Here is a 25,742-nt window from a genome sequence, read left to right as displayed (position 1 = left end):
TTAAAATAATGAAATTAATTAAAGGAACAAAATAATTATAATTTAAACTAATTAGAATAATAATTTATTAAATTGATAAATGTTTAGTTTACAGTTCGTCTTTGTTAAATAAATAAAATGAATAAACAATTATTTTAACTAAATTCGAAATTATTTTTTTCAAATTTGCATATTTTTAAAACAATTTAAAAAATTCTATTTTAATTTCTAATATAATGAAATTTTTTATTATAATCAATATTTTATTATAATTATAATCATTAATAATAACATTTTTATATAAATGAAAGTATGATAATTTTTAATTATTAATTTTAGTAAAAAATTAATTAATTAATAGTAATGAAGTAACTAATGTCAAATTTTAGTTATAATAGATAAATTATTAAATAATTATTATTAAAAAATTATGTACGTGGAAAAGAGCTTTAATTGGAGTAACTATAAGTTTCTTTAAAACAGCGAAAGTATTAATTGAAGGAACTAAAAATTTCGCTAATATTGAGAAATTTTTATCCAAATAATTAATAATAATTTAAATGATAATTAAATTTAATAATTTAAATAATAATTAAATTAAATAATTATCGTTAAATAATTATATATATATACAGACAAAATAGTTTTATCTGTAACAGTTAAATAAGTTTCTCTAGAATAGCGAAACTCTTAAACTGAGGCAACTAAAAATTTCGTTAATATCGAGAAATCTTTAGCTGTTCCAGGTAAAATATTTTTTTTCGTGTAGAAAAAAATAATTAATTAACTAAATAATAATTTAACGAATAAAGTAGATAATAATAATTAACAAAAAATGGTTTAATTTCTCTTTGAAAGAAAAAAGAAGAAAAAAAAAAATATGTATAAATTTACAAAGTATAGAATATTTTTTTAAACTAAAAATTATTTTTCTTTTATACTGAATATTTTTCCCTTATCTGAATATTTTTCTCATATTTATAAATATTTTTCTCTCGTAAACAAAAACGTCAATAAGAATATAAATGCACTCGTACATATATCAAAACGTAAGTTTACATATCTTACAGAATTCCAATTCGACATTCAAACTGAATATAAAGGTAAATAAAAAAAATAAAAAATTAAGAAAAAAAAAAAAAATTACTATATACGAAGTGGATGAAAAGATGAATATATATACATATATATATGAAGAGTATCCAATGGTTATGAGCTCCGCCCCGGTTAGGGGTTGGAATTATCAACCCCTAAATACGAGAATCGCGCACAAATGTTGGTAACGTCACATTGTGGGCGTTCACATTTTAGAGACACAACCCTTGGTTTTGATATTGCCAAATAAATCCCGGGGGTTGTTTCTTCTGCTCAACGTTTCAAATCAAGTCTCTCAATTCAACATCAGTTCTAATCTCGAGTGCGTTCATATAATAATCGACAATCACTTATACGAAACTTTTGATATATTATTAAATATTTAACGCAGTGTTTTGGTGTAGAAAAAAAATAAAATCAGTGAATTAGTATTTGTTTATCGGAAAAAAATTGTTTCTTTTGTGTGTTTTTCTTTTTTTTTTGTTTTTTTTAATATAGAAAATTATTTGTGAAAATTAGAAAAACAAAAGAAAAAAAATTTAACGGATGGAGACTTCGAGATCGTTGGATAACGGTGCCATTACCTGTTCGATAATGAATCTGAATGATCAGGAAGTGCCCACAGTTACTACTGAATTAACGAGATTGGTAAGAAGAGAACTTTTTTTTCTATAAAAAAAAAAAATTTTTTAGCTATATATAATAATAAATAATAATGATAGTAAATTTACATCTTTGAAGTTGAAATTATATACTAATTTTTTATCTAAATAACGTTCTTTTGCTGAAATTTTAGTATTTTATAAACTAATGTTTACTAATTTGAATTAGTTTTATTTTATATTTTTCTTGTTATCAGAATTTTAGTAATTTTTTTTATAAATAAATTATTAATTTCTCTTATCAAAAATTTACTAATTCGTGTTTGAATATTTTTGGTAATTTTCTGCACCAAAAATTTGCTAATTATTAGTAAATTTATTATATTATATTTATTATAACAATAAAATTATTATTATTATTTTTCTAAATAACGTTGTTTGCTGAAATTTTAGTAATTTTTTCTGCCAATAAATTGCTGATTTTTGTAATAAAAAATTTGGTAATTTTTTCCAATGAAAATTTACTAAATTTTTATTATAAAAAGTAAATAAATTATTTAAAAACTTATATTTGTTATTTGTTATATTTGTTATTATAAAATTATTATTTTTTTCCCTGTACTAAAAATTAACTAATTATTATTAGTAAATTTTTACTACAAAAAAATTACTAAAATTTTAATGTCAGAAATTAGTTAATTTTTAATAAAAAAAAATCAAATTTTTGATAATATTAGTAATATTAGTAACAATAATATTAGTAATTTTTTTGTACTGAAAATATTATTGTTATCAAAATTTAAAAAAAAATTTCGTACTGAAAATTTACTAATTCTTGTTAATCAAAATTTTATGGTCATTATTTACACTGAATGTTTGCTAATTTTTTTAAATAAAAAAATTGATTATTCTTATTTATAGTTTAGTAATTTCTTTCTTTTTAAACTTCAGTAATTTCAGTAATTTTTGTCTTTAATTTCAGTCCTTTTTAACTAAAAATTTATTTTAAATTAAAATTTGAATAAAAGCAAAAATTTGGAACTTAATAATTGAATAATAATAATAGTGGAACATAATTTACGGTAAAAAAAAATTAAATTTAAAATGAAAAATTTTAATTAAGTATAGAATAAAAAATAATACCGTCGCTTACGTAATAACTCTCGAAGGACAGTAGATATTTTCGTACCCGAACGGTACCACAGTTTCCACTTAATATTAGTCCATTTTTTTTTACTATTTTCGAAAAAAATTACTAATTACCCTACTAATTTTTAATAATTTCAATAAATCTACTAATTTTTAGTAGAAAATTCAAATATTTTTATTACAAATACCTATTTTTACTATTTTTATACTACTAATTACTATACTATTAATTATCATATTACTACTAACATTATATTACTACTAATATTATATTACTACTAATAAATATTATACTATCATTGTGTTATTAAGCTAAAAATTATTAAACAAGTAATTATTTTACTCTCTGCATTAAATTAGTAAAAATGTTTACTCAATTCAATTAGTAACCGATTTTTGCTTTTGGAATAGTAAATATTAATAATAAATAGTAATTTTTACCAAATTATTAGTAAAATTTTACTAAAAAATATTTATTTATCAGTATAAATGTAAATATATTTATTATTTTACTAACGTTTTGGGTTTTTTTTTGTATCTGCGAACAAATCAACATTAATCTAATCAACATTAATTTAACTAATAAATTAATAAATATAGCTACTAAAAAGTTGCACTATAATTAGTAAATTGTTCTATTATTAGTAAGCGTTCTTCTATAATTAGCAAATAATTGAGGGGCTGGATGCTATAATGTGTTACGCGCCATGTTAAGTGAATGGCGCGTAACACATTATAGCATCCAGCCCCTCAATTTTTATAAAATTCTCTAAATTTAAATTAGTAAAAAGGTTTACAAATTTGAAGTAGTGACTCACTTTTTGCTTTTGAATTAGTAAATTCCACTAATTGTAAAAAATTAGTAGAAATGACTATTTTTAGCAAAATTTTACTAATAAATAATTATTTATTATAAATATAAATATATTTATTTGTTAATTTATTTATAAATAGTAATTTCTACTAATTTATTAGTAAAATAATAAACAGATTATATTTATAATAATAAATAATTATTTATTCGTAAAATTTTACTAAAAATACTAATTTCTACTAATTTTTTATACAATTAGTGAAATTTACTAATTCAAAAGCAAAAAGTGAGTTTCTAATTCAAATTTGTAAACCTTTTTTAGTAATTTAAAGTTAGTTTTTTAATAATAGAACAATTTACTACATAATTATATTGAAACTTTTTAGTAACTATAGTAAAACTATTTACTAATTATACAATTAATTAAAAACATGACAAAAATTAGCTAAAGATTTTTTAATTACTAAATTTTCTTTGATAATTAATAATGGATTAATTCATTTTTTACCTATTTATTTATTGTCCCATTGAATCTAATTAAAAATTGTCGCTCTTAATTAGTATAATTTTTTTAAAATTTATAAACAAAAGAAGAGAATGAAAAATTAAAATTAGGTTGCTTCTATTCAATAGAGTTATTAGTTTGAAAAAAAGACAAAAAAATTCAGAATAATTATTATCAATTTAATAAGAAGAGAAATTAAAAGTAAGTAAAAGTATTTATAAATTTCTCTTCAATTTTACAATTGCGGGTAAAAATTAAAAGTAATTAAAAGTATTTAGAAATTTCTCTTCTTATTATATTGATAATTATTCTGATTTTTTTTTTGGTACTTTTTCAAACTAATAACCCGCAGTAACAATAATTTTTACCCGCAATTGTAAAATTGTGGGTAAAAATTAAAAGTAAGTAAAAATATTTATAAATTCCTCGTTTCTTTTATATTTTCTATAATAGTGACATTTCTTTGGCACGTGTATATACAAAATGCGTACAGCCAAAAAAGTTACGGCTTATGATTTTTCAGAGTCGAAGTAAAATTTTTTCCCGATGGCACGCGCTTTCACGCTTGGATGATACGTCCCACGGGAGTCAATACAATCACCCCTTTTGTGTTCTCTAAACACGTAATTGTCACCACGTACCATCAAACCACTCGTAAATCGAAGGGGACGTTCTCCCTTTCTCTCTCTCCCTCTCTCCTTCTACAATTTGAAAAAGAAAGAGAGAGAAAGAGAGAGGAGTGTGTATTCCACTTTTAGCATGAATATACATGAAAATATGATATCGAGAACGAGTGTCATAAAAAAAAAAGACGGTCAGATAGTTTACAGTGGTGCGTGAGTCTCTCGCACTCACTCGCTTTGCCTGTTGGCGGGTGGTCCCCCTACTCAATTCCATTGTCATCGTCGGGAATCAATCTCGAAACTGAAACACACTTGATTTATGTTTGTTGACTCTTGAAATTTTACGATTCCCACACCAGTGGCCCTATAGGCCCTTAATTGACTTCTCTTTCATTCAATGATGGCTTACATATGTCGCCACTCGACTTTCCCATGATTAGGGGACTTATTTTCTGATATATATATTTTTTTTCAGGATTATCTCATATATTGAGGTAGGTTTCGTGAATTTGTGGGGCGTGCGCCGTAAACAATCGTTTAGAATGACTTTTCAAAATGTGTAAATTAACTCGACTGGTTCTTTATTGTAGAGTAGCTTTTACTTTTACTACTGAATTTTTTTAAAAATTGTTTTTATATTTAATTTTTTAATGTCTGACTATTGACCCGTTTTTCTACTTAAAACTAAATTATTTTTTAATAACTCACTAATAGATAAAAAGTTTATAACAAAATCAGCAAATAAACAATTTTTCATCTTTCATTTTAAAAAGATTTAAATATTTTTCTTCAGAGTCTGACTATAAATTGGTTTTACTACTTAAAAATGTTTAAAAAAAATGTTAAAAATTCGATTAATAATTTTTTGTGATTATTTATTAAATTTATTCTTTAGAAAAAACTTCTTTTTTAAGATTGTCTGACTATTGACAGTTTTTTCTACTTAAAACTAAATTTTCTTTTAAAAATTACTAATAGTTAAAATGTTTATACCAAAGTGAGCTAATAAATAATTTTTCCACTTTGATTTTAAAAAGATTTAAATATTTTTCTTCAGAGTCTGACTATAAATTGGTTTTACTACTTAAAAATGTTAAAAAAAATGTTAAAAATTCGATTAATAATTTTTTGTGATTATTTATTAAATTTATTCTTTAGAAAAAACTTCTTTTTGAAGATTGTCTGACTATTGACAGTTTTTTCTACTTAAAACTAAATTTTCTTTTAAAAATTACTAATAGTTAAAATGTTTATACCAAAGTGAGCTAATAAATAATTTTTACACTTTGATTTTAAAAAGATTTAAATATTTTTCTTCAGAGTCTGACTATAAATTGGATTCACTACTTAAAAATGTTTAAAAAAATTTACTAATCCGATAATTCAATTTTTATTGTTTGTTTATTGTTATTTATTCATTTGAAAAAATTTCTTTTTGTCGATTGTTTGACTATTGACAGTTTTTTCTACTTAAAACTAAATTATTTTTAATAAATTGCTAACAGAAAATTAATTTATAACAAAGTCTGCAAAAAATTAATTTCACCTTTGGATTTCTATTTAAAATTAAATTATTTTTCAACACATTACTAACAGATAAAAAGTTTATAACAATGTCAGCAAATAAATAATTTTTCCTCTTTGATTTTAAAAAGATTGAAATATTTTTCTTTAGTCTGACTATAAATTGGATGTACTACTTAAAATTAAAAAAAATTAAATTAATTTGATTAATCATTATTTGTGATTATTTATTGTTTACTTATTGAAACATATTGTTTATTTAATGAAAACTTGTTCCTAAAAATTGTCTGACTATTGACAGATATCTCTACTTGAGAATAAATTACTTTTTTAAAAATTGCTGAAAGAAAAATATTTTATAACAAATAAGTCTGCAAAAAATTAATTTCACTTTTGACTTTAAATGGAATTATTAAATATTTTTCTTTAGTCTGACTATAAATTGGTTTTACTACTTAAAAATGTTAAAAAAATTTAATAATTCGATTAATCAATATTTGAAATTAATTAATTGACAGACTTTTCCACTTAAAACAAAAATTTTTTAACAAATTGCGAACGGAAAATAAGTTTACAAACAAAGTCAGCAAAACAATAATTTTTCCTCTTTGATTTTAAAAAGATTGAAATATTTTTCTTTAGTCTGACTATAAATTGGATTTACTACTTAAAAATTGAAAAAAAATTCAATAATTCACTTAATCATTATTTGCATGATCATTTATTGTTTATTTAGAAAAAAACTTCTTCTTGAAGATTGTCTGACTATTCTCAGATTTTTCTACTTAAAAATAATTAATTTCTACGAAATTTGCTAATAGAAAATAAATTTATAATGAAAGCCAGCCAAAAATTAATATTTTTACAGTTTTATAAAAAATATTTAACTATTTTTCTCTGGTCTGACTATAAATTTAATTATCTACTGAAAAATAATTGAATACAGATTCTAAAAAGCTAAAAACTGTAATATCTATTTCCTATAAACTATAAAATTACTTTTTTTAATTTCTAATTAAAATTTTCTGATTAGAAATTAAAAAAAGTAATTTTATAGTTTTTCCATTTTTTTTCCTCCAAATTATTTTTTCGTCTGACTAGCGAATAGTTTTACTACTGAAAAATATTTTCTAAATATTTTTCATAAAGAATTTAAAATATTTTTATTTATCAATTATTGTGACTGTTAATTGTTATTTATCCTTTTTTTAGAAAAGTTATTTTTTGAGAAGTGGCTGACTATTATTAGACTATTCCACTTAAAATTAAATAATTTATAACAAATCGCTAACTTAAAGAAAATTATAATAAATTTAGTAAACAACCTAATTTTTTCCTTTCGAATCAAAAATATTCCAATATTAAAATTAAGCCTCTGTTCTGTCTGACTATTATCAGGTTTTTCTACGTAAAACAACATAATTTCTAAAAAATTGTTAAAGGAAAATAAGTTTATAACAAAGATAGCCAAAAAAAATTTTTTCCTGTTTGGCTTTAAAGACATTTAAATATTTTTCTTTGTCCTGACTATAAGATTTTACTACTTAAAAATGATAAAAATTTTAATATTTCTATTAATTATTATTTGTGATTATTTATTTGTAGTTTATTCTTTGAAAAAAAAAATTTTTTTCTCAATAACTGTCTGACTATTGATAGATTTTTCTACTTAAAAACTAAATAATTCATAATATAACAAATTGATAACAGAAAATAAATTTATAACAAACTCTGCAAAACAATAATTATTTATCTTTTGGTTTTAAAAACATTTAAATATTTGTCTTTATGTCTGACTATAAATTGGATTTACTACTTAGAAATGTTTGAAATTTTTAATAATTCGATTAATCACTATTTGTTACTGTTTGTCATTGTTTTTTTTATTTGTTTACTGTTATTTATTCTTTAAAAATTAACTTCTTCTTGAATGTTGTCGGACTATTGACAGATTTTTCTACTTAAAACTAACTAATTTATTTATAGCAATTTACTAACAATACATAAATTAATATAACAAATTCTGTGCAAATGAATGATTTTTCCCCTTTGGTTTAAAAAAAATTACGTATTCAATAATATTAAAATTAAAGTATTGTTCATCAGTCTGACTATAAATTGAATTTACTACTTAAAATTGTTCAAAAATTGTAGATTGAATAGAAAGTATTTTTATATACTCTGACGCTTTTTTCTTTTGAAGAGAAACTTTTTTTGTTCAAGATTTTCTTGCAGTGGTAAAAAAAAATCAATTAGACTCGATAGATGTGTCAGGCAAAGGCTCGCTCTTTTCCCCAATTTCTTTCAAATGGCATTGTTTGTTCTTTGTTATGTGTTACACAGTGACCCTAAGTATCTTCTTTTTCTTCCTCTTTCTCCAAACTCTCCGACTCATTTCTCTTCTATTACAGTTCCTTTCTTCTCTTTATAGAAAATATTGCTAGAAATAGTTCAGTATTGAATACAATTTTAATAAATTAGGAATTAATAAATTGAATGAATAATTAAAATAAAATAATATAGAAATTAATAAAAATAAAAAAAATAATATATTTCTTCAAATTTGTGTTTTTTTTACATTCAATTTTTTTAGAAGTAAAGAAATTTTTTGTATTAAATATTTTGAAAAGATGACTTTATTATAAATAAGTAGATAGTTATCACGTCGAATCGAATGAAGTGAGCAATTATTATACACACGGAGATGGAAGTATATATATATACAGTGAATTTCAGAAAGGGCGAGGACGACCCTTCTAGAACACTGTCACGTTTGCACGAGTGCTGGGGCGTTCTTTTACATCATAAGTACAGTACAGTGAATGAACATCATTCCTCAAACACTTATTCACAGCCATAACAATATATATCGTTCCAATGATAAATCGTTTCATTATTTTTGCATATTTCTCACACAAAACTTGCGTTTCTTTTGCTATTCTATTTATTTATTTATTTATTTTTTTAATTCTTAAAAATTAAATTTAATTTCAATTCTTTTAATTCCTCTATTTTTTGTACTAAATTGACATTCGCTAAATTGGCAACAAAATTTTTTTCTTAACCTAACAATAATTTCAATAAATATATTTTAATTACGATTAAAAGTCAATAAACAATCGTAAATTATTATTAGATATTATTATTAAATTATTATTAAATTATTATTAATAATAATAATAATAATAATAATAATAATAATAATAATAATAATAATAATAATAATACTAATAATAATAATTATTATTATTATTATTATTATTATTATTAATTATTATTGTTGGAAAATTTCAGATTTAAATTTCAAATTAGAAAATAAATAGAAAAAAGACAAAAAGTCTTCTACTTTTGACCTAAATTTTTTGCCTTCTTGGCAAACGATCGTAAATTGAAAAATTTAGGTCAAAAAGGCGAACGATAGTAAATTAAAAAATTTAGGTCAAAAATAGAAGACGAAAGGGCCAAACAATCGTAAAGTAAAAAATTTACGTCAGAAGTAGAAGAAGAAAAAGCAAAAGATATTCCTTTAAATTTAGGTCAAAGGGGGAACAAGTAACTTACAAAGTTAGGTCAAAAGGGGGATACGTAACATATAAGAATTTAGGTCATAGCTCCTAAAAAGGTCAAACAAAGATAGAAATTTATAGCCGAATTTGCAGTTTGAGGTCAAAAATAGGTCAAAATTTTAATTTTATTGTAGACGAACAAAGAGTTAATAAATTTAGGTCAAATAAATTCGCAGCTCGAGTGCCATAATTTTTTATATCAATTTTCAGGTCAAGAATGCGCAAACACATTTTAAATTTAGATTAAATTCAAAATTTAATAAATCCGAATCAATTTAGATCAATATTTGTAATTTTTGCAGTTTATTCTATAATTTTTTTTTATTGCCCTTAATTATAAAAACGTATAATTAATAAGAGTTCGGAAAAAATATTTTTTAAATTCAAATTACAGTTTAGAAATAAAAAAAAGATATTTTTTGACAAAGAAAGAAAAAAAAGAAAACGAAGAAGAAGAGATTTGAAATGTACGAGTCTTGCTGGGGATATAAATTCAGTGGATAATTAATGATCACATAACGAAAGTAAATTTCTAATTAACTATATATATCCATGGCTTATGAATATTAATTTTGCACATCACGTTCATTATATCAAAACCATCATTAATAGTAATTATTTTCGAATCTCAAATATTAAACCGCGTGTCTTTCCTCTGTTTTGTTCAAAAACCTAATGAGCTTATTTTTTTCTTTCGATTCTTCTCTCTATAGGTCAGAAATTAAATTATTCATTTTTCAGTAGGGAAAAAAATATATAAAGGAAAATGAAAATTAATTTCTTTGAATGAAATCATTTTGCATTTGAATCACTTCATTTTAAAATTTAAAGAAAATATTTTAAACGAAAATAAATTTTCCTCTTAGGTTTTAAAAACATTTAAATTTTTTTCTTTAGACTGACGATAAATTGGATTTACTACTTAAAAATGTTAAAAATTCAATAATTCAATTAATCAATATTTGTGATTATTCATTGTACCTTTAATAAAACTTCTTCTTGAAGATTGTCTGACTATTGAAAGATTTTTCTACTTAAAACGAAATTATTTTTTAACAAATTGCTAACAGAAAATTCAAACAAAGTTCTGCAAAAAATTAATTTCACCATTGCTTTTAGAAACAATTATTAATTTTTCTTTAGTCTGACTATAAACTGGATTTACTACTTAAATTTAAAAACAAATTTTAATTATTTTGATTCATCAATATTTGTGACTGTTAATTGCTATTTATCAATTTTTCAAAAAAGTACTTTTTTAACAACTGACTTGACTATTATTAGACTATTCCACTTGAAATTAAATAATTTATAGATTATTGCTAACTTAAATAAATTTATAATTAATTCATCAATAAAATATTTTTGCCTTTGGATTAAAAAAATATTCTAATATTAAAATTAAGTCTTTCTTCTCTCTGACTATTATAAGGGTTTTCTACTTAAAACAACATAATTTCTAAAAAAAAATTTTAATAGAAAATAAGTTTATAACAAAGTCAGCAAAAAAATAATTTTTCCTCTCTGAGTTTAAAAATATTTAAATATTATTTTCCAGTCTGACTATTAATTGGATTTACTAATTAAAAATGTTGAAATTTTTAATAATTCGATTATTTTACAATTAAATTTTGCACAAGAATAATTTTTCTCCTTTGATTTTTAAAACGGTTAAATATTTTTCTTTAGTCTGACTATACATTGAATTTACTACTTAGAAATGTTTAAAGTTTTTAATAATTTAATTAACTACTATTTGTCATTGTCTGACTATTGACAGATTTTTCTACTTAAATTAAATTATTTTTAACAAATTGTTAACAAAAAATAAGTTTATAAAAAAATCACCAAAAAAATAATTTTCCATCTTTGAATTTAAAAACATTCAAATATTTTTCTTTAGTCTGACTATAAATTGGATTTACTACTTAAAAGTGTTAAAAAATTTAATCATTCGATTAATCATTATATATGATTATTTTTTGTTTCTTTAAAAATAACTTCTTCTTTATAGTTGTCTGACTATTGACCGATTATTCTACTTAAAACTAAAATATTTTTTTTTTTAATTGATACTAGAAAATTAATTTATAACAAAGTCAACAAAAAATTATTTCTCTCTTGGTTTTAAAAGAATTTATTTAATATTTTTTATTAGTCTGACTATAAATTGGATTTACTACTTGAAAATGTTAAAAAATGTTAATAATTCGATTAATCAATATTTGTGATTATTTATTATTTCTTTAAAAAAAACTTCTGCTTGATAGTTGTCTGACTATTGACAGATTTTTCTACTTAATATTAAATTATTTTTTAACAAATTGCTAATAGAATATTAATAAATAAGAAAGTCGGCAAAAAATCCATTTTACCTTTGCTTTCAGGAACAATAACTTTCTATAGTCTGACTATAAATTGGATATACTACTTAATTTTTTAAAAAATTTTGATAATTTGATTAAATAATATTTGTGATTGTTTATTATCATTTATTAATTAAAAAAAACTTTTTCCTAAAGATTGTCTGACTATTGACAGATTTTTCTACTTAAAACTAAATTATTTTAAACAAATTGCTAACAAAAAATTAATTTATAACAAAGTCTGCAAAAAATTAATTTCACCTTTGCTTTTAAAAACAATAATTTTTCTTTAGTCTGGCTATAAATTGGATTTACTACTTAATTTTTTTTAATTTTAGTAATTCTAATCTTAAATCTAAAGCCTGTAGATTTATAAATAAATAGTTTCGATTAACCAATATTTGTGATTGTTTATTGTTATTTATATGAAAAAAAAATTTTTTCTTGAAGATTGTCCGACTATCGACAGACTTTTCTACTTAAAACTAAATTATATTTTAAACAAATTGATAACAGAAAATAATTTTATAATAAAGTTATCAAAAAAATAATTTTTTCTCTTTTAATTTAAAATCATTCAAATATTTCTCTGTAGTCTGACTATAAATTGGATTTACTACTTTAAAAATATTAGAAAATTTAATACAAAGTTTATATTTCGTTCAGTTTAAAAGAATTTATTTTCATTCCGTCTAAATTTTTTTTTCCAGCCTGCAAAGAAAAAAAAATATAAACGAAATGAAAATAAATTCTTTTTCAAAAATTAGTTTTTCCTTCTTTTCTCTTTTCTCCATTCTTTTTTCTTTCTTTTTTTTCGTGGAAAAAAGAAATAACGATAAATGTTAGAAAGTATCAGAAATTGTGGCGGGAGTTTTTTTTTTTTATCATCTCCAATAGGCGTTAATAGTCAAGAGTTTGCAAGGCCGGTAAACGGGTTTACCACAAGATTGCTCCGCGAGGAGGAAACCTTCCAATCGTTCGCCGGATGTCCTTCGTGCTTCGTCTTTCCTTTGATTCTCATTCTCCCTCTTTAAGTCTCTTCATAGCGCCCCTTCCCCTCCCCCCTCAACTTGTTCCCTTCGTCGCGTTCATTCCCTTCTTCATTATTTTATTGCCCACGAATCAATCGATTTTCGCGAGACATTATAGAACTTGATTTTTTTTAATTCCCCCCCCCCCCTCCGTTCCCTTTCGTTTTCATTTCTACAGAAAGAAACAGAAGAGGACGAATATTTTTTTAAATTAAGTAAATTTTTCCCCTTCAATAATAAAATAAAATATTTCACGTTTCACTTTTTAGTGATTTTTTTTTGCCTTTTTCCCTTAAAAATTAATTAGCAAATTAGTCGCAAAACGATTTTGAGTCTGGAAAAATTCCTAAATTTACGAAATGAATTTTTTTTCTTCAAAATTTATTATATATTTCTTTATTTTTAGTGACAATTTATAATTAGAAAATTGTATTTTTATTTCTCACTGAAAAGAACATATTTTAATAATTTTTATTCCTTACATTTTTTTTCAATTTTTTAAATATTGAATTTGAAATTTTTAATGTATAATCGCTGATTATTTTTTGCCTTTGTGGATTGAATTTCAGTCTGGAGATGGATTTAATCGCCTATCGGAATCAGTAAACGATGTTAGTTCTGGATACTGTGCGAACTTTTTATCAACGACGTCAAATTGCGAGAAAAATCAACGGGGTAAGTTATTTAAAATACAAAACTTTTTCTGAATAAGTATTAAGTGGAAAAATCTATGAATAGTCAGACATAGGAAAAATTTTTTTTTTTGTTTAAACAATTTTTTCAGTAGAAAAACCTAGTAACTGTCAGACACGTAAATTTTCGTTACGTAACCACAATAATTACCGATTAACAATTAATAAACAGTAATTGTGTTTACAAACACAATTTTTATTATAGAAATAATAGTTATTTTTACTGAAAAAATCCCGTCAGTGAAAAATTCGAGTACTAGTCAGACAAAGGAAAAAAATTATTAATGAATTGCTTATAAACTTTTTTTTCTATTTTCCTATCGAATTTTAATTTAATACTTTTAATTATTAGTGACAATATACAAAATTTAGTTTTTTGTATATTATTCCTTTGTAAGTAGAGAAGCCTGTCAATAGTCAGACCTACAAGAAATTATTTTTTTAGGTAATTAATTAATATCAAGTAAATAAACACAATTTTTTTTCATACAATTTTCACTAATTTTTTTTAGATTAAAAAAAGTTTTTAAGTAGAAAAATCTACTAATAGTCAGAAATTAAGAAACTTATAGTAAATTCGTGTAACAATAGTTTTAAAACTGAATTAATTATTTTTAAGTAGTAAAAATAGTTACTTGTCAGACATAATCAACATTTACTTTTCTGTAAATTATTTCTTACAAGTAGAAAAACCTGTTAATAGTCAGACATTCACGAAATTAATTTTTGTTGGATAATCGCAGTAATTATGATATTTTATAAACGAATAGAATTTTTGTTATACAATTCTTACTGATTTTTTGTTTATGAAAAAATGTTTCTAGTAGAAAAATCTAGTAACAGTGAGACATTAAAAAATTATAGTGAATTGAGGAAACAATTTTTTCTATATACTAACTTAAGTAGAAAAATTTTTAATTCTCAGTCAAAATATAAACTCTACTTTTTTGTGAATTATTCCCTGTAAGTGGAAAAATCCATCAATAGTCTGACTTTTGCGAAAATAGTTTTGAAAGTATTTTTAAGTAGTAAAATCTGTCAACTATCAGACATTTAAATAAAAGTTTAATAATTTAGTTAAAGTAGTTTTTTTCTATTAGATATGCTACAGTAGAAAAATCGTGTAATAGTCAGACGAGTCAAAAAATGGCTGAAAAATTATTTAAAATATAAATAATTAAAAAAAAGTATTTTCTAAAGAAAAGTTACTATTAATGTATTTTTTAATGTGTATTATTAATATTATTTTTACTTTATCATTAATAATAAATTATTAATAATTATTTTTACTTTATTATTATAATAATAAATTCTTAATAATTATTAGTAATAAAAATTTTGAACATAAATATAAATATTAAAATATAAATAATATAGTGTTCAAAAATAAATAATAATGTATAAATATAAATAAGATGAGATGAGACATCAAGGTTTGAACATAAATTGTACACATGTAGTGGTGGGTTTATTCACTTACATATGTGTATAATTTCAAGTAGTATGAGTTGAAGTAGTTAAGAAGAAGGGAGGGAGAAACCGCCCTCTGAAAAACGCTGTCATTCGCAGACACGACGACCCGTCGGCAGGTCGACGTCTTATATACTCTATGTAACACACGGTCGACAATATTTATTTTCGCATGAGACTTTGAGATCGTTGATCGACTCTATCATATCACATGTTTTTGCTTCGCTTACAAAAGCCTCTAATTTCGAGTCGAAATGTTACAAGGAAGGAGGAGAAAAAGGTATAGAAGAAAAAAAAGCTTTGCTCAAAAATCTATCAGACGTTTATATTTTATAAAGAAATATATTTATTTCTTTATAAAATATAAACCTTTTCAGTTTTTAAAAATTAATAATATAGAATTTATTTTTTTTGTCTGACTATTTTTTAGGCTCTTCTACTTAAAACCATAATAATAAAAAAAGAAATTAGTTTTCTTCTGTCTGAGAATTTATAAATTTTTCTACTTTTATAGCAAAATTCATTATAAAAAACAAAATTTTAATTTCTTTAAATTCAAAGTTTTTTTTTTTGCCTGACTGATACTTGTAGCAACTACTTAAAATTATATTAATTATTAATTGATTATTACTGTTTAATTGAACAATTAAAAAATTTAATTGTTAATTAAAATTAACAACAAAATGTCAGCTTTAAAAAAGGAAGAAAATAATAATGTTTTATAAAAAAAACAATAAAAAATAAAAAAAAAAAACAAAAAATAAAAATAAATACAAAAATTATTATTATTATTATTATTATTTTATAATAAATAAAAACAATTTTTTTTTATGAAATTAGTTTCTGCGTCTGAAATTATCTTCTAAACTTAAGAAACTCTAATTTTTCTGTCTGGCTATTTGTTTGGTTTTTCTACTTAATACCGAATAATTAAAAATACTTAGTTTTCTTCTATGACTGACCATTGATATATATTTCTACTTAAATATAGTAAAATCCATTATACAACGAAACAAAATTTAAATGTCTTCAAATTCAAAAATATATTTTTTGTCTGACTGATACTTGTAGCAACTACTTAAAATTATATTAATTATTATTTAAATTAATATTTATTAATATATTAACATTTTTTTATTGTTATTGTATAGTGTCTGACTAATACAAGATTTTTCTACTTAAAAATATTATTTATTAGATTCAATTCACATATGGTTTGAATTTAATATTTTGGCATCCAATGAAACAAATTTTTATTATAATAATTTATAAATAAATAAATAAACAATTTTTTTTAATAGAATTAATTACAATTGAATACACAATTCATTGTCTTGAATACAGCAAAAGGACAATATTTTTTATATTGAAATTATTTTCTAATCTTGTAAAACTATAATTTTTTGTTGTCTGACTATTCAATAAGTTCTTCTACTTAAAAATAGAATAATTGGAAAAAAATTTCAATTTTCTCTTATGTCTGACTATTGACAGATGTTTCTACTGAAAAATAGTAAAACTTAGTCAAATACTATACAAAAAACAGTGGTGTTAAAAGAAAATTTTATTTTTTGAATTTTAACCCTTAGTCGATTTTTTTCTGTCTGACTATTACTTACTATTTCTACTTAACAACTCTTGGATTCAAAAAGTATTTATTATTAATTAAATTTATATTTATTATTATATTAACATTTTTTTTTATAGATAACTGATTATTGAATATTGTCTGACTAATACGAGATTTTTCTACTTAAAAAATATTTATTTATTAGTTTTCATTCACACAGCTGGTTTGAATTTGAGTTTTTTGTTAGACAATCAAAAAAATTGCTCGAATAATAATTTTTAAATAAATAAACAAAAAGTCTAGTATAAAAATAAAAAGTTTTAATTTTTACATGTCTGACTATAAATAGATTGTTCAATAAACTTAACAATTGTTTGAAACTTTCAAAAAGTTCTTTACAGGATTTTTAATATTACCTAATAATTATAAAAATATATGAAGAATTATTATTTCGAAGTAAAAAAAAAAAATTGTTAAGCAGAACAAAAATATTTCTTTAAAAAAATAATTTCCTTTATTTTTCTTAACTATTTGATGTTTAAATTCACCGACAAAGTTCATATTTAAAAAGGTAGTAAACTGACAAAAAGGGATTTTTTAACTTTTGCTAACAATGTAGAAAGAAAATTGAATTATGGTTATGCCAAACCGTTTTCCATTACAATACGGTCAATTTACAGTGTGGTAGAAAATTTTCACAACCACAAACTAAAGTCGTCATCTCCTATGATGCCAATTTTTGAAATTACATCCAAAAATAATCCAAAAAGTTGTTTCCAAATTTTATTGTTACAACAAATTTCTATCATCGCTTCTCGAAACAGAATTTTTTTTTTCATTTTTCAAAACGTGTTTGACTAATGAATAATTTTACTACTGCAAATTTTTATACTTTTATTTTTTATACTTTGATTCATCAAATATTTTTAACAGTCAATTGTTATTTAACCTTTTCTTAAAAAAGTACTTTTTTTGACAAGTGTCTGACTATTACTAGACTTTTTCACTTAAAATTAAATAATTTATAAAAAATAGCGAACAAAAAGAAATTGATTATAATTCCAGCAGAAACATAATTTTTTCCTTTAGTTTTTAGAAAAATATTTCAATATCAAAACTACGTTTCTTGATAAGTGTCTGACTATTACTAGACTGTTCCACTTAAAATTGAATAATTTATTAATTTATAAAAAATTACGAACAAAAAGGAATTTATAATAAATCCAGCAAAAATACAATTTTTTTCTTTAGTTATTATAAAAATATTTCAATATTAAACTTACGTCTTTGTCTTGTTTGACTATTGTCGGGGCTTTCTACTTAAAAAGTTAAAACTAGATAATTTCTACGAAATTGTTAATAGAAAATAAATTATAATAATAAAAGCTTGCAAAAAAATTATTTTTTCTCTAGTTTGAAAAATATTTAAAGATTTAATATTTGCTATCTTCAGTCTGACTATAAATTGGATTCACTACTTAAAAAAATTATAGTTTAAAAATATAATTCTTTTCTCTTTTTCGACCATTATCTGGATTTTTTCCTTCAAAAAAATTATGACAATGCCTATAAAAATTAATTAATTTTTTTGTGAAGAAATTTCTATTTTTCTCGTCTGACTATAAATTGAATAATCTACTGAAAAAAGTAGTTTCTAAATTCTAAAAATTATTAAAACTACTGTAATCTATTTCTCTTTAGAAATTAAAATATGTAATTTGATTTTTTTCTCCTTGGAATTTTTTCACGTCTGACTAACGAATAATTTTACTACTGAAAAATATTTTTTAAATACTTTCTAAGTATTTTTCATAAAAAATTTTAAATACTTTAATTCATCAATATTTCTAATAGTTAATTGTTATTGATTCGTTTTTCAAAAACTACTTGTTCGACAAGTGTCTGACTATTATTAGACTTTTCCACTTAATGTTAAACAATTTTGAAAAACTTGCTAACAAAAATAAATTTTTAATAAATCTAGCAAAAAAATAATGTTTTCTTTATAGATTTTATAATTTAATAATTTTTATTTCGTTTATGTAATATTCGCTGTTTTTTCGTCTGACTATTATCTTTTTTTCTCCTTAAAAAGGAAATGAATTAAAATCGAAATGAATTAATTTGATTTGAATTAATTCGATTTGAATTAAAAACGAAAAGGGTTTGAAAAATAAACCAAAAAATAGAAACGTTTGCTAAAATTAGTTTTTGTTGAAGAATCTTTTTTTATCTAAAGAATTATTAATTCTGTTATTATTAATTATTAATTCTGCTACTAAAGAATTTCTTTTTTGTTTTTTTCTTTTTCTTTTCTTTCTTTTTTTTTTTTTGATAATGTACAAAAGTGATTGAATAAGTTGAAGGGCATTATAGGCGATATAGGAAAATAAAAGGGCCGTCCCTCACTTATTGGGGAATTTGAAATAAGAAATTCCCATGTCCATTGGAATTGCATCCCTACGCTGTTGGATTTTCCCTTCGATAATTGACACTTTACACCCAGCATTGACTGTGTATTTGCAACCGACAGTACGAACCAACCAACCACCCATAATTCGATCATAACCTATAATGCCGCAATTTCTCTATCGTAATCGTATTACGCAACAACCTCACACCTTTCCTTTTTTCACGTTTTAACTTTTTAACAAACCCTTCGAATAAAAATAGATCACTCTCAATTCTACCCCACATATACAAAAAAAAAGTCGAGATGAATTTCGATGTAAAATGTGTGTCAATTTTTTCTTTCATTTCTTTTTTTTTATTACATTTATTACATTAAATTTTATTTATAGTTTATTTTTATTTTATTATGTTACATAAAATTATTTATGTATTATTTATTATTTTATTTATTATTCAGTATTATATTATATTTTGAATTCTTTTTAATCTCGGGAAACTGTGACTTTTGTCTGACTATTTAATTGGTTTTTTTACTTTTAATAATAAAATAAAATTGATAATAATAATTTTTTAAGACAACTGTAAAAACTTGTTTACTTATTGTCTGACTAATGCATGATTTTTCTACTTCAAAATATTTAAAAGTCAAAATATTCAAAATTGGCTTTTTTGTAATATTTAGAATAATTTTTTTATAATATTTCTAAATAAATAATTTTTTTACACAAATAATTACAATTTATAACAAAATATTTGTTTCAAAAAGAAAAAAAAAATATTGTTTAAGATTAAAATTAGATTTTGGGTTTGAAATTATTTTCCTAAACTTAAGTATAATTATAATTTTTTGTCTGACTTTATAAGGTTTTTCTACTTAAAGCCTAAATTAAAAAAAACTTAAATTAGTTTTGGGTTTGAAATTATTTTCCTAAACTTAAGTATAATTATAATTTTTAGTCTGACTTTATAAGGTTTTTCTACTTAAAACCATAATAATTACAAAAAAAAATTACAGCTTTCTTTTATGTCTGACCTTTGACAGATTTTTCTACTGAAAAATAGTAAAACTTAGTCAAAAACTACAATTTTGTTTTTTCAATTACGTTTTTGTATTGTCTGACCAAAGCAAGATTTTTCTACTTAAAAATATTTTTATTTATAATTCTAAAAATAAGAATTACATAAATTACATAAGTTACAGAAAAATGTCCGATCAGTTATTTACTTGTTCCACTGAAAATCTTAGCTAAATTTAACAAAAATTTCTAGTTCAATGAACAGTGATAATTTATTGCAAATTATGTGCCCTAATTTGAAAAATACATCAGCTGAGTTATCAATTGAATTTTCTCTTTTCACTTGAGAATTCGATTTGTCGAGGAAAATCTGAATTCGAACAAAACAAAGTTAACGTCAAGTGGCTACCCGTGGCGAATCTCAGTGTAACATTAAATCATTCCCCCCTCTTCTATATTATATACACTCTCGCATTTTATCATTTTCTACATGATTCTAATTTTATTTCACTCATCAGAAAACTTTATTTTCGAGAGCAATGACTCACTTTCTAAATTGACATTGAGAAAAATTTATTTATTTTCACAAATTCTTCTATTGGACATTTTTTTCAAATGAATTTTTTCAATAACAAAATATTTGTTTATCTAAATAATCAGTTAGATGAACCATCATAAAATTAGTATTATTTTAGTATTATTTAGTATTATTTAGTAACTATTATTATTAATTAATAATATTTTTTTATTATTATTCATTATTATTATTTATTTCTAGTAGGAGTTTCTTTTAATATAGAATATTATTTTATGAATATAATTTATATTCGAATCTTATTTTTATAAATATTGAATTTTAGAATTAAGAATTAAGATATTATAGGTAATATTGGTAATTTTTGATTATTGGAATATTTAAATATATTTGAAATTTTCGAAAATAATTTAAAATACTATTAAATATCTTTTTGCTTTTGATTTTAGAGAGTGACATTTATCATAATCAGGAGTATCGACATGAACCTTGGCTTCAAGATGGTGAGTATATTTTTTAAGTTTTCAATTTTTTTAAATACTGTCTTAATTTTTTTTTTATTTTAATTTTCATTAATATTTTTTTAAAATAAAATTTCGGTTTTCTCTAATTTCTTTCCATTTCCACTTTCTTATAATATCATTTTTAAATACTATTTTATTTCAATTCAACTCAATTGTATTCAATTCAGTCCATTGTATATTTTGTTTGTCTGACTGTTACTTGCAGTAACTACTTAATATTATATTAATTATAAATTAAATTTCTTATTATAATAATTAATAAGAATATTTTTTAAATAACTTAATAAATAATTTTAACTAATTTAAACTAATTTAATTTAATTTTTAATTTTAATTTTTTAATTTTCATATTTTAAGAAACTATTTATGAACAAAAAAAATAATATTTAATTTAAAAATAATATTTATGAACCAAATTTTCTTTTCTCATAAAGTTTTTGATTTATTGAAAAATTTATAACTTTGAATGACTTCCACTGTCAAGAAATTTCTAGTTACTGCCTTCAATTAAATACAATACTAAACAAAAATAGAATTCAATATATATTCAGGTTAATAGTTCTAAGACTATAATTTTTTTCTTGATCGTGTTCGATGACAAGTGTAAAGCACATCAAAGAAATGACAGGTCAAAGAAATATAACATTGACGAATCGTGTTTTCAATAAAAGAGCGTGAAAAAAGAAAAAAAAATAATAGCAAAAAAAAAAGAGAAGCAAGTCGCGCAATTTTGTAATTGCCCCATCGACACTTCCATTAGTTTGATTAGTTGTTAGTGGTGACTGGTGCCAAGGGAAAATATATCAAAGGGACATATCAAAAAGTCTTAAATGGAGAATCATTAAAAAATTGTTTAGAATTTTCAATTTTTACAATTGCAGCTGAAAAAAGGTTTTTTTCAATTTTTCCAAACAAAAAAAATTTATTAATTATAATTAGAATAATTAATTATTAATTAAATTCAGTTAAAGTAAATTTATTATTAATTTTAATTCTATAACAATAATTTATTTATATTTTATATATTTATAATTTACATATTTCGAGTTTTCTACTTTAGAAATATTTTATAAGAATTTTTATTCTCCTAGATTTGTCAAATTTGCGTGTTTTCGCAATTTTTACAATATTTCGAAATAAATATTTTTTTTACAAAAATTAATTATAATTTATTAAAAAATATCGCTTCAAAAAAACTTTTAAAAAGAGAAGAAAGAAATATTAAATTGAGATAGAAATTAGTTTCTGGGTTTGAAATTATTTTCTAAACTAAAAAAAATCTAAATTTCCTTGTCTAACTATTCATTAGGTTCTTCTACTTAAAACTATAATAATTAGAAAAAAATTGAAGTTTTTTTTTATGTCTGACCACTGGCAACTTTTTCTACTTAAATATAATAAAATTCATTGTAACGAAACAAAATTTTAATTTCTCTAAACTCAAACCATTCTATATTGTTTGTCTGACTGTTACTTGCAGTAACTACTTACAATTTTATTAATTATTAATTAATTAATTGAATTAATATTAATTATGGTACTAACATGTTTTTGTCAAAAACTAGTTTTTATAGTGTCTGACTAATACGAGTTTTCTCTACTTGAAGTAATTTTATAAGATTTTTATTGTCACAGATTTATCAAACTTGAGTAATTTATGCAATTTTTTCCAATAATTTTTTATAATCTTTCAAAATAAATAAGTATTTTTACAATAATTAATTAAAATTAACAACAAATTAAATATCAGAATTAAAAATGGGAAGAAAAAAATAATGTTGGATCGATGGAAATTAGTTTCTGTGTTTGAAATTATCTTCTGAACTTAAGAAACTCTAATTTTTTGTCTGACTATTTGTCAGGTTTTTCTACTTAAAACTATACCGAATAATTAAAAATAATTAGTTTTCTTCTATGTCTGACTATTAATATACATTTCTACTTAAATATAGTAAAATTCATTATACAACGAAACAAAATTTAATGTCTTTAAACTCAAACCAATGTATATTTTTTGTCTGATTGTTACTTGTAGTAACTACTTAAAATTATATTAATTATTATTTGAATTAATATTAATTATTATTATGCTAACATGTTTTTGGCAAAACTAGTTTTTGTAATGCCTGACTAATGCAAGATTTTTCTACTTGAATTTATTTTATTATAAGAATTATTATTAGAAAATGTAATTTCTTTTTGTCTGACTATTTACTAGGTTCTTCTACTTAAAACTATAATAATTAAAAAAAAACCTGCAGTTTTATTTTGTCTGACCATTGATAGACTTTTCTACTTAAATACAGTAAAATTTAATATAACGACTAATACGAAACAAAATTTTTATTTTTTCAAATTCAAATTCATTGTACATTTTTCTTGTCTGACTGTTACTTGCAGTAACTACTTAAAATTATATTATTATTTTACTAACATTTTTTTTACAGAACTAGTTTTTATAGAATAATTAATTATTTACGATTTAGTTATAATTGTAATTTATTAATAATTTATTTATTTAGAATTTTAGATTCAATGAGAATTACTAAAAATAATTTACTAAAGTGAAATAATTACGAAAAATAATAATTTGAAGTATTTTTTTTTAATTACAGGTAGCAGTTGTGAGACAGAAGATAGTGAACACTACATGACGGATTTTCAAAGAAATACCAGTAAGTACACTTGAAAATATTTTCTATTATACGATTTAATTTAATTAAATTATTTTAATCAGTTTCTGAATTTTAGCAAATTCTAATTAAAAGAATTTTTTTTAAAAAGTGATTTAATAATCACTTTTTAAATTTCTTTTCTAAATTCAAATATAATATTATTTAAATTCAGCTAAAAATTTCGTTCTGAAAAAAAGAGAATTAAAAACAATTATTCCTATTTTATTCTTTAATTCTTCGAAAAAAAAATATTTAATTTCAAAATAAAAAATTAAAGTAAAATATTTTAACTATTGGACTTTTCATTCAAAGGCGAAATTTATTTTTCGTTCGACAAATTTAATTGGAAAAAAAAACTATTATACAGTTCAAATATGATTCGGGAATTGTAAATCAATGGATAATATTATAAACCAAATGCATGCTAAGGAAGGCAATTTCCATGTCAGCGGATGTGTGACGGAAATGTCAAAAGGTGCACGTTAATGTAACAACATCATCATGTTCTGCAAATGTCACTTAAACTGAAGACAATTTCAAATCTGCTTCCGAAGTTTAACATACGCCTTGGAAACTGCCTTCAATTAAATACAATATGCTAAACAAAAATAGAATTCCAAACATCAAACAAACTAAATAAATTTTTCTTTCTCTTATTTCGTATTTTTCGATTTTTCTTTTTGTTATTTTTTAATTTTTTCTTTTTGTAATTTTTAAAAATTCAAAATTTCGTTTTTGTTTCATTATTATTACCATCATTATTATTCAAATAATAAGTAAATATTTAATTGATAATAGTCAATCGGTTATTTGAATCAAATAAATTTTTTTTTCAGTGTAGTTAATAATAAGTATTTATTAGTTTTTACTATTATTATTATCATTATTAATTATTTCTTTTTTCATTATTATTGACCGAATGAATGAATATTATTTTTATTAAAGAATTAAATAGTTATTTTTATTACAGAATTAATTAGTTATTTTTATTAAAATATTAATTAATTTTTACCAAGCTATTTATTTTCTTTCTTTTTTTTTAATTAATTTATTATTTAAATTTGAAATTTAACACTTTATACAGTTATTTTTATTGTACTGTTAAAATACTATATTCTTGCAAGAAAAAAAAATGTAAAAATTTTAATTACGATTGAAATTATAAATTTATTTGTTCGGTGTAATGAAAAAATTTCAAGACAAAAAAAAGAGATGTTAGACTTTTTTTCTTTTTTTTTTTTTTTTTTTTTTTTTGAACGAAGAACTTTGTGCACAAGAAGTTTATCGCCCAAGAGGTGATTTGAAATGATCCCTCTTGGCTGGGGATTTTTAAATTAGCGCAAAAAAATCAACACAAGACTTCCGTTCCCCGGTCATCGATATCGGATTACGCGAGTAAGCACTTTATATCGACGCTGTATACTTTTTCTGCATAGATAATTTGCCTCCTTCTTTTTCTCTCCCTTATTCTATATTGCTCGCGCGATTTATTTTTCTTTTATCTCATGCTACAAGTTTTAGCTTCTAAAAATTATCTTTCTCTATTAGTCTCTCGGCAGGATTTTTTCATTTTTTCATTTTTTAAATCAAAATT

At 21.8% G+C, this 25,742-nt stretch overlaps 1 protein-coding gene across 1 annotated transcript in view; it reads left to right on the top strand.

Annotated features, from left to right (window-relative positions):
- Nucleotides 1–1,634: 1,634 nt before the first annotated feature.
- LOC122506048 (ETS translocation variant 4-like) overlaps nucleotides 1,635–25,742 on the top strand; it is a 49,600-nt gene continuing 25,492 nt past the window's right edge. Inside the window, exons 1-4 of the mRNA XM_043618020.1 lie at nucleotides 1,635–1,722; nucleotides 13,824–13,929; nucleotides 21,399–21,452; nucleotides 24,089–24,148. Coding sequence (XP_043473955.1) covers nucleotides 1,669–1,722; nucleotides 13,824–13,929; nucleotides 21,399–21,452; nucleotides 24,089–24,148 — 274 coding nt within the window. The 5' untranslated portion in view covers nucleotides 1,635–1,668. The remainder of the gene's footprint in view (nucleotides 1,723–13,823; nucleotides 13,930–21,398; nucleotides 21,453–24,088; nucleotides 24,149–25,742) is intronic.

Source organism: Leptopilina heterotoma, unplaced genomic scaffold (assembly GCF_015476425.1).
Source record: "Leptopilina heterotoma isolate Lh14 unplaced genomic scaffold, ASM1547642v1 Lhet_39, whole genome shotgun sequence".
Classification (NCBI taxonomy): domain Eukaryota; kingdom Metazoa; phylum Arthropoda; class Insecta; order Hymenoptera; family Figitidae; genus Leptopilina; species Leptopilina heterotoma.
This window is presented reverse-complemented; position numbering and strand designations above follow the sequence as displayed.